General features: G+C 37.6%; 1 protein-coding gene across 1 annotated transcript; it reads left to right on the forward strand.

The window, feature by feature from the left end:
• The first annotated feature begins 71 nt into the window (after nt 1–71).
• Nucleotides 72–10,109, forward strand: LOC130419068 (very long-chain specific acyl-CoA dehydrogenase, mitochondrial-like). The gene is made up of 20 exons (XM_056745483.1): nt 72–347; nt 551–617; nt 4,116–4,190; nt 4,493–4,565; nt 4,673–4,737; nt 4,838–4,972; nt 5,691–5,835; nt 6,759–6,888; nt 7,067–7,192; nt 7,317–7,515; nt 8,074–8,178; nt 8,266–8,352; nt 8,467–8,529; nt 8,646–8,747; nt 8,827–8,924; nt 9,007–9,079; nt 9,170–9,242; nt 9,328–9,400; nt 9,488–9,563; nt 9,646–10,109. The coding sequence occupies exons 1-20, from the start codon at nt 280–282 to the stop codon at nt 9,781–9,783; spliced, it is 1,971 nt and encodes a 656-aa protein (XP_056601461.1). The 5' UTR covers nt 72–279; the 3' UTR covers nt 9,784–10,109.
• Nucleotides 10,110–10,902: the final 793 nt, after the last annotated feature.

Below are 10,902 nucleotides of genomic sequence, written 5' to 3' on the forward strand. Positions count from 1 at the left end.
CATTTCCCATAATTCCCGCCGCTGAGTTCTCACTAGAACTACATTTACCAGAGAGGGCTTGTAAGCTTTACGACATCTATAGAGGAACCGTGTCCTGTGTAGTTCAAGGAAAGCGTTTATATAAATACAACGTTACGTGTACAGGACGGGCAGGTACATTAGATAAGGAAATAAGAAAGCCCTGTAATAAAGGCACGATTGTGTCCTTCGAGCACATCTTGTATTCGGTGCATAACATATTCTTTTGGCAAGCTGTTTGGACATATAAACCGGTAAACTATGATCGTAAGCAAACTGAATCCAGCCCTGTGCGGCAGAGCTCTTCGCTTCTCTGTAGCAGTCACAGGGTGAGTTGTGAATGTTATATCTTATTTTACCACGTTATTACAATGTAACTATTCAGATCTATTTTCCGCATTATTTAACACAGCGGCGTCCGTGGTCCCGAACGAATAACAATGTCTAATAAACACATGCAGCAAATAGCTTAAACATCCACATCATAATTTAAGTTTGTTTTTACTTAGTGTTTCTTCTGTGTTCTTTTAAGGGTTCAACGGCACGTCGGCAAACCAGCTCTGAGGAATGATCGCTATTATGCCAGTCAAGCGGCCGAGGTACTTGTTCTCTGAAGTTGTAAACCAGTCGGTTTCTCACTTTTTTTACGTTAAATGCATTTATTACTCTAAAATTGCACGTCGTCTGACCTACTGGAACAAGGACAAGGGCAACAGTGAAGTTTAATAATAGACTGCAGTCAATATGTATGACTGGTGACGCCATGTTTAAGTAGGTGAAAGTTCACCCAGTTTTATAATGCAGAGTTTTGCATTACATTCAATTAATGCCACATGTACACACTTTTCATCAAACAAGGGTCAAGTGTCCAACTAATGGAAACGCTTGTCTCTGTAATGGCCTTCAGCTAAATCATTAAAAAAAATATTTTGACAAAAAAATCTAAGTAAATAGAGCTGAATCTAGACACAAACTACAGCAAACGACGTTAAAATGTGGGCATAACTCGCAGTGTTGCAGTTATTGTGCCGTCTGCTTATCGCTTCAGCAAACACATTTACGTTGTGTCAATGTTGGTGCTACATTTCATTTTTCCTCTGCCAATGTTGCTCTCGAAGTCTAAACGCTGTAACAATGTAGACATTTAAGACTTTAAAGTGCTTTTTCTACAACAATCAATAACTGTGAAACTACACTTACATTTTTACATTTATGCATTTGGCAGACACTTTTATCCAAAGCGACTTACATTGCAGTAATCTATGCATTTATACTTAGGTATGTGCAATCCCTTGGGGTCGAACCCACAATCTAGCATTGTTAGCACAATGCTCTTACCACTGAGCTACAGGAAAGCTACAAGAAAACTACATTCAGACCATTTGATTCAGACCATTTGATTCATTTATTCATTCAAAAAGACCCAAGGTCAGTTGCCTCCAAGGGCCCCCTCCCACAATCTTTCCGTTCTTTCCCTTGGCTGCCCTTTCACAGTTATAGAAAGTGAGGGTTACGATGCATCAAATGCCTTGGTTACGCTAAAAATAATCTGGACCGGGTTTACTGAAGTCTAATATAAACTACACAACAATCAAATAAAACATACTTTTTTAATTAACTGTCAAATATACACATATTTAATGCATCACAAATAAAAAATGATTTGTCACCCCCGTGTGACATATGCCAATCATCGATGAAATAATGATGTTGAAAACATCCCATCATCATGCAAAAGATCTTAAGAAAACCTACAATTACAAATACATTTTTTGGTTGCACTGACAAATATGCAACCCACCAGTTTCTTTCTGGCATGATTTGAACTTCAATCTATAAGGAAGATTGATAATTTCTTTTATATACACATGTGCAAATTTGTATGTACAAATAGCCTACTGGAATCTCCTGTCACCAAAACAAATTCCCTCTGTGTAATAAGTAAATATGAATTTTGGAGGCATTCATGCCCTGAAAAAATTAGTTGTTGAATAAGCTAAATCAAATGAACCATTTTAGCGGCATCTAGCGGTGAAATGGTGAATTGCAACCAACTAATTACAGGTATTAAAATTTAATATTGTGAAAAAGCTCAATATTTTTTGTCACTTATTTCAGAAAGTGAAACCCATATAATATATAGATTCATTTACACATAGAGTGAAATATTTCAAGCCTTTATTTCTTGAAAGTTGGAGGATTATGGTTTATAACCCCAAATTCAGAAAATTAGAATATCACATGGCTGCATTGACTGTGGACTTCAGAAAACACAGTGGACCAACACCAGCAGATGAAATGGCAGCCCAAATCAACATTAACTGTGGAATCTTCACACAGGACTTTAAGCAACAGAGTCTCCGCTCTTCCTTCAGACTCAGTGACCTTGAATTCCAAATGAAATGCAACATTTACTTTCTTCTGAAAGAGGACTTGGTCCCTGGAAATGTTGTAAAATGTTTTCATATTTGTTATATTTTTGTAGTGATATTGCGTTTTGTGTTAATTCATGCAATACTGGTTTGATCATCTGCAATGGTTATTATTTACTTTTTTTACCAGTGTACTAGTTTTCCATAAAGTTTTGGTCAACTTTATTAAAACCAGTTATGGTCAGTTTAATTTGCAAACAATGTTACACTATTGTAATTAATTGCAATAGAACGAAAACTAAATAATAAGGTGCAACAAAAGAAGACAAAAATGTTTGTTCCTGTTTTTTAATCGATTGATTATTACAAACTTTGACCATTTAACTAGAACACGTCCCTGGTTTTTATAAAAACTATGAAGACTTCATAGACTAAGAAGCACATGGCCCCTTCGGGCTAATGCTAGTCAACGGCATCTGGGCACTAGCACCATTGGCCTGTTCAGTAATCCATCCCTGATCGACTGGGCAGCTGAAAAAGACGTGGAAGTATTTACCCTTTTTAAATGTCCCAATTACAAAAACCATAGTCACGATTATTTGGGCCAATATTGAGATCCAGATTATTTAAAACGATTACTCATTAGCTTTTAAAACAAAATATAAAAATAAAAATGTGAATTCAACTGCAAAATAAATGTAAGAAATAGCACCGCTGAACCACTGAAATGTAAAAAGGTGCACTGTGAATTAATGCCACAAGAAAAGAGTGGATCCTTGCAAAATGGAATGAACACACAATAATCGTTTTACCTCGATTATTTAGTTTTGGTAATTCACGATTGCCATTAATTTTCAATTAATTGCACAGCCCTAAATACAACATCAACTTAAGACCATTTTGTAAGCATCTAAACTTAAATGGAGTCATAAAAATTATACAGAAAACATAAAATGCCCTTTTTTCCTGCTATGATTACCTTGTTAAATGGTATTAATTGAGTTTTTTTTTTTTATCTATTTTTGTGTGACACATATTCTTCTTCCAATGATTTAGAGAGGACTCTCTTCCGACTGACAGCTGGAAATTCAAATAGGATGAATTCTATATTATATCATTACAGCACAAGCTGCTAGAAAATACAGCAACAACAGCTTAAGGAAATAATAAACCCAACTCAATTTAGCCACTGAATATATTCATGCTACAGACATGTGTGCTGTCCCAGTATAGATAATTGTCCCCATTTTTGTGCTGTATATGCTGAATGTTGATATCTACTGTGTGTTTGATTTGAAATGTCAATTCATAGATTTGCACCAACACTATCCTCTCTATGTATATCCGCCTATTCTTTTAATTGGAACAAAATAATAAACCACACATCTTAAATTCTCAAATACACCTTGTGAAAGTGATAACTTAAATTCAAACCATCTTCCTATTTTCATTACTAAATACCTAGGGCATACTATCTAGGGCCAAACTCAAGGGAACCATAATAGGGATGTTGAATTCTGAATTGACATTAATAAAAAATAGTAAAAAATAGGTTAACATTAAATAGAGCGAAACGGCAGCGTAGTTTTAGAGGTGTTTTGAAAGAAACATTTCAGTTTGACACTCTGTGTTGTGTTGCAGTTTGTTTAGCAACATTTCCGATGGTTATGTTCCTAAAATTGTAACTTTATCTTTCTCAACGTCTGTTTCTCTGTTCTTCTCCAGGCAGTACTGGATAAAGCACAGGTGGGAAGCAGTACTGCAGTGAAGGCCAAAGTTGAGAAAGACATCAAAGCTGTGGTAATGTTATGTCACATTTCATGGTTTTTCTGTTTTTAACACAGAATCATGATTCTGCAGAAAGAACCACACGAGTGACTTGTTGTAAAAATCCTGCAACTGTCGGAAAAATGGTCACAAAATCAGCACATTTTGCCACAGTCTGGAGCCCTATGAGGTCAAAAATTATATTGAAACCGCCAAATTTAGTCCGTCATAGAATATGATGGTCGGCTGATATTGATCTTCAGCTGATCGATCGGAGCAAACCTAGTAAATATGGTTTTATATAGTTTATAGTTTTGTAACCTTTGTTTTTTAAGGAGTCCAAATCTTTCGCTGTCAACATGTTTAAGGGCCAGATAACCACTGAACAGGTCTTCCCCTACCCTTCAGGTACATTTCCAGTTCTTATGTATTATAGTTGTATGAAGATTTTGTTGATGCAGTGATGTTGCTCATACAGTTATTGACAGGAAGTGTTGTGTTTTCACTTGTGGCAGTGATGAATGAGGAGCAGACTCAGTTCCTGCGGGAGCTTGTTCCACCAGTTTCAAAATTCTTCAATGTATGTTCCTCCAATATCAATCTCTTTTCTAGGCATAATCAAATATTTTTGCCTCCACGAGTGTGCGTATTCTTTTCGGTCACATTTTACTTGTGTGCAGGAGGTAAATGACCCCATGAAGAATGATGCTCTGGAGAAGGTTGAGGACCACACCATGGAGGGACTAAAGGAGTTGGGAGCCTTTGGGCTGCAGGTGCCTATTGAGCTCGGCGGTCTGGGCCTCACCAACACTCAGGTGAGAAAAGAAAATGTGAAAAGTGGGGTTTACATATATTCATTATTTACACTGACCAAAATTATAAATGCAACACTTTTGTTTTTTGCCCCCATTTTTCATGAGCTGAATTCAAAGATCTAATTCTTATTCAATGTACACAAAATTCCTATTTCTCGGATTAGTGAGCATTTCTCCATTGCCGAGATAATCCATCCACCCCACAGGTGTGGCACATCAAGATGCTGATTAGACAGCGTGATTATTATAAATGTTTTATAAATTATAGAATTATTATAAATGTAAATGTATTACACAGGTGTGCCTTAGGCTGGCCACAATTAAAGGGCACTCTAAAAAGTACGTTTTACTGTATTGGGTGGGTCAAGGGTAGAGAAATTAACATTGAATTCACAGGCAACAGCTCTGGTGGACATTCCTGCAGTAGGCATGTCAATTGTACACTCCCTAAAAACTTGCGACATCTGTGGCATTGTGCTGTGCTATAAAACTGCACATTTTAGAGTGGCCTTTCATTTTTGCCAGCCTAAGGGACACCTGTGAGGTGAATGGATTATCTCGGCAAAGGAGAAGTGCTCACTGACACAGATTTAGACAGATTAGTGAACAATATTTGAGAGAAAGAGGCATTTTGTGTACATAGAAAAAGTCTTAAAAGAAGTTAAAAGAATCAAATGTGTGTGTAATAGAGTTTCTGTGTGTGTGTGTGTGACTGCAGTATGCCAGGCTTGTGGAGGTTGTAGGAATGCACGATCTTGGTGTTGGAATCACGCTGGGTGCCCATCAGTCTATCGGCTTTAAGGGCATATTGCTCTTCGGTAATCCTCAACAGAAGGAGAAATACCTGCCAAAACTGGCCTCGGGTGAGTGCCACTGCAAATTATGTGTTTAAATGTCAGTGTTACGTCTCCCTAAGTAATTGGCGTCAAGGAGCATTAAGGAGGTAACACCAAAACGTTCAACAGGTTTATTATATTTAAGATCAACACTTTTCTTCACTTTGAAGGTGCGGTGTGTGCACCTTCAAAGTAAGAGGCAAAACTGAGTTTGAACTTTGCATTAAGTGAAGAGATTCAATAAAAAAAATAAAAAAATGAACCGAAAGTCAAAATACCTACAACTATCAACAAATATCTATTTACAAATTATATACAAACATAACCAATTAAAGACAACAAAAGTGAGGGACAAGAGCGGTGCTAAAGCAAAGGAAATAATAAAACAAAACACGATAACTAGCACCAAAACTAAGCTAAACAAAGAAATCAGAGAAAATAACATTTTCAGCATAGAACGCCACTAACTGTACTGACTAGCAGCATAAATACAAAAGTTGGCACACTCTCATTAACTAGTGCGTTCAGACAACTTAACCCCAGGTGTACTAAGATGTAAGTCACTTGACATGCTGAACACTATGTGTTGAGGATAGACTCCGATAAACCTAGAGTCGATGCACAGCTTAAACGCGGTTAAACAGTCATTGGAAAGTAATAACTAACTAAAATAACTCAGTTTCTGAAAAGAACAACAGAAACAGGAGCAAACACCAAAGATAACGCGGGAGAGCAAACAAATGAAAAGCAAAAGCTCCTCCCGAAGCGCATCAGATCCAGGTCTTCTGTTAGCTTGTACATTTAATTTGAGACCATCTGCAACAATCTATGATAAAATGATTTTCTCACCCTTATAAAAGTATCTTGTATTGGTAATTGTCAATGAAAACAATTGCACTACCTTGAAATTCCCTGTTTTTAACCGTCCCTTTGCTCTCTCTGTGATCTAGGTGAGACAATCGCAGCATTCTGTCTGACAGAACCAGCCAGTGGTTCTGATGCCGCCTCCATCAAAACCACAGCCGTGCTCTCTGAGTGTGGTACATATTACACCCTCAATGGCAGCAAAATCTGGATCAGGTTAGGAACTGACTTGTCATCTCCGGCACACAAGAACGTATAAACCCAATAAAGATATATCAGGGCGTTGACATTAAGATCACTGTTGATTCCGTTGAGAGAATATACTGTAGATGTGCAAATTAGCTTGTTCTTGGTCTGTCCTTAATAACTTACAGTAGCATCACTTTGTTTACAGTAATGGTGGGATTTCTGAGATCTTCACTGTGTTTGCAAAGACCCCGGTGAAGGATGAGAAGACTGGAGAGATGAAGGACAAGATCACAGCCTTCATCGTGGAGAGAAGCTTTGGAGGAGTAACACAGTAAGAGATAGAAGTGGATATTGGAAATAGATCAGTTGAAAGAAGCTGATCAATGTAGCACGTATATTCAAACTATACAGCCTTTTTCTTTAAACACCCACACTTTGGGTTTCTCTCTGTGCAGTGGACCTCCAGAGAAGAAGATGGGCATTAAGGCATCCAACACGGCCGAGGTGTATTATGAGAATGTCCGCGTGCCAGTCGAGAATGTACTTGGAGAGGTCGGAGGTGGTTTTAAGGTGGCCATGAACATCCTTAACAATGGACGTTTCGGCATGGCCGCCGCTCTCTCTGGAACCATGAGGGGAGCTATTGCTAAAGCGGTAAGTGTGGACATCTCATTTGTTTCTGAAGCAGCTGTCAACACACCCTCTAATCTACTGTCAAATCAGTTCATTACACATTTATATTGTGATAATGAATGAATTAAATGGACTCATAAGTATGGCATCTGGTTAAAAGGATTGTTCACCCAAAAACAAAAACTTGTGTCATCTTTTATTCTCCCTTGTGTCGTTTAAAACCTGCATGTGACTCTTCTGCGGAACACAAAAGAAGATATTTTGAGAAATGTATCCGCGGTTTTGTGTCTATGATACGTCAATGGGGGCAACGTTCTCCAAAATATCTTCTTTTGTGTTTTGCAGAATAAATTCACCCATACAGGTTTGTAATGACATGAAGGTGACTAAGTGATGATGAAAGAAATTAACTTTTTGGCTGTACTTTACCTTGGATTAAAAGAGTCTTTCAGGTTAAATCCTTGTAAAGCTCTGTAAACAGCACCCTAATTTTGCAAACAACAAATATCCTTATTATTCAGTATGTTGTCGTCTGCTTCACCTTTCTAGGAACCTCAAAATGATTCTTTATCTCTACAGGTTGATCACGCTGCTAACAGAACTCAGTTTGGAAATAAGATCCACACGTATGGTGCTATCCAAGAGAAGATAGCTCGCATGGCCATCCTCCACTACGTCACTGAGGTAAGTGTCTGAGCCATTTCTGATTTTTTTTCACATATACTCAATATATTGTAAATATTTTTTTTGTTATTCATTTTTATTTTATAGTCAATGGCATACATGGTCAGTGGAAACATGGACAGTGGCGCTACAGAGTTCCAGATCGAGGCCGCCATCAGCAAGATTTTTGCCTCTGTTAGTTTTATAACTCCAAATTTATATCTGTTTTATATATGTTAGATCTTTGTTCTATAGAGATGTTTATAAACCGTTACATTATGTTATAATGAATTATACTTGGATGGGCAGGAGGCAGCATGGAACGTTACAGATGAATGCATCCAAGTAATGGGAGGAATGGGCTTTATGAAGGTGAGAATAAAGAGGAAATGATGTCATTAATTTATATCGCAGATGAAATCCGATTATATTACACGTCTGGTCACACTATACTTGAATCATTCTGACATTATTGTGTTTACGTTCAGGATGCTGGTGTCGAGAGGATAATGAGGGATCTGAGAATCTTCAGGATCTTCGAAGGGACCAATGATATTCTGCGATTGTTTGTTGCTCTCAATGGCTTCCAGGTACTTACACTTTCGCCCAGCTGTGGTTTCAATGCGATGTTTGCACAAGGATGTATTAATTTAAAGAGTTTATGTTCAGAATGCAGGAAACCATCTGAAGAATCTGCAGAAAGCTTTGAAGAACCCGCTCGGCAATGTTGGACTGCTCACAGGGGAGATCACCAAAAGAGCCAAGAGGTTTGTGTGTACAAATAAACACATGATTCATCCCTTTAAAAGAAATATTGGAACTAGAACAAAGTCTTTCATTCATTTTCAGGAGAGCGGGTCTTGGGACTGGGCTGAGTCTGTCTGGATCGGTTCACCCAGAGTTGGCTCATAGTGGAGATCTGGTGAGGAAAACTCAATCTGATCATTTTATGATAAACTCTTTCTTCTATATTTCTTACTATATCACTCAAACATGTCTCTTTCTTCTTCAGGCGGTCAAAGCTTTAGAGCACTTTGGTGGTACTGTGGAGGAGCTTCTACTAAAACACGGCAAAAAGATAATCGGTATGAAAAATCAGCTTATCTACAATAATAGAAATGAAACGCTCCACTGGAATGTTCCTCATGTTGTTGTTGTACTGCATTACAGATGAACAGTTTGTATTGAAAAGAGTTGCAGACAGTGCCATCGACCTGTACACCATGGTCGTAGTTCTGTCCAGGTAAGGCACACAGTTTCACAAAAGCACACTCATACTGTTGTGTTTCATCATCGCACTAATCTTAACATGTGTATTTGATTCATACAGGGCGTCCCGTTCACTCAGTCAAGGCCTCCCGTCTGCCCAGCTTGAGAAGATAATGTGTGAAACCTGGTGTGTGGAGGTAAGCGTGGATGTTTTGTGTATATCCCATGTTGAATGGCTTGGAATTGTCTTTAAAATCGTATTTTCTCCTGTTCTCTAAGGCACATGACAGAATCATGCAGAACGTCAAGGATCTTAAGTCTAGCTCCAGCAGAAAGCTCTTCAATAACTTGAGAGATGTCTCCACTTCCTTGGTGGAAAACGGAGGAGTTGTGTCTCCTCATCCTCTTGGTTTCTAAATACGCACAACTTGTTTTTCATTCACTTTAAGCCTGTTGTATAGTGACTGTATTGCATGAAATGTAAGCTCTGTCATAATCATAATGGAGATCACTTGAACCCCAGAACAAAATTGATATATACTTTGTCACAGTTTTTGGGTGGTAGTTGTGCTAGATAATGTGATAAAGATCACATGAATTATGTTAGAAATGTATTTAAGCGCATATCACAGTGCCGTCTTTAGACTATGTCCAATGCAATACACTGTAAATGTATTAATGGAGGGCAACATTTGGTCTAATATTTTTACTCGGCTGTTTGTAGATAAACTCCATCCTCTGCACCGTGTTTGTTTCAAATTTATAAATAGTCCTGCCATGTTTTATTCATCGTATATAATATAATAATCAATAAGACTTGGAATATTGACTAACTTGTGTTGTCAGGCTACAGTAAGCAAGCTAACTGCTAAGGCTCATACTGCAAGCTTGCATACCTAACAAATGTTAGCAGACTCTAATCAATCTTACCTTTTACGTTTATGTTTAAACTTTCTCAAAAGACAAGATAATGGCCTATTTATTATAACAGTCAGTTGTGCAAGAACATTTATTGTTTTTTTTTTCAAGGCAAAAATGTTATACCGAATGTATATCCAAACAAACGTCAACTTAAAGTACTTTTGAGCAGCTAGATATTGACAAGGACCTCAGGTTTTGTGTTAATTCTGCCTCTTCTGCTTCACATTGCTGTAATATATTCACAGTCTCCACCACTTCACAGCTAGGACTGTCATGTTTTCCTAAATATGCGATTCATATAAAGGAGTTTTAGACTTGCATCATTAAATATTAACCTGACAGAAATGTTCATAGACTTACTAAGATTTATGACAGTTTTAGTAATACACAGAGGGTTAAACTCTCACATGCTTCACAGATGTGACTTTTTTGGGATGGCTACTAGAAAAGAGCTTTGGTTTATTGTTAACTTTGTCAGATGTCGGTATACCATCAGGTCAATGCTGATGGTGTGGTAAAATCATTTTAACATTCTGACCCTTTGTCCATTTTGCACATTTGTGTTGTGTATATTTTTTCAACCTCTACTCATTTTACTCAATTTGTATACTCAAC

This window comes from Triplophysa dalaica, chromosome 4 (genome assembly GCF_015846415.1).
Source record: "Triplophysa dalaica isolate WHDGS20190420 chromosome 4, ASM1584641v1, whole genome shotgun sequence".
NCBI lineage: Eukaryota > Metazoa > Chordata > Actinopteri > Cypriniformes > Nemacheilidae > Triplophysa > Triplophysa dalaica.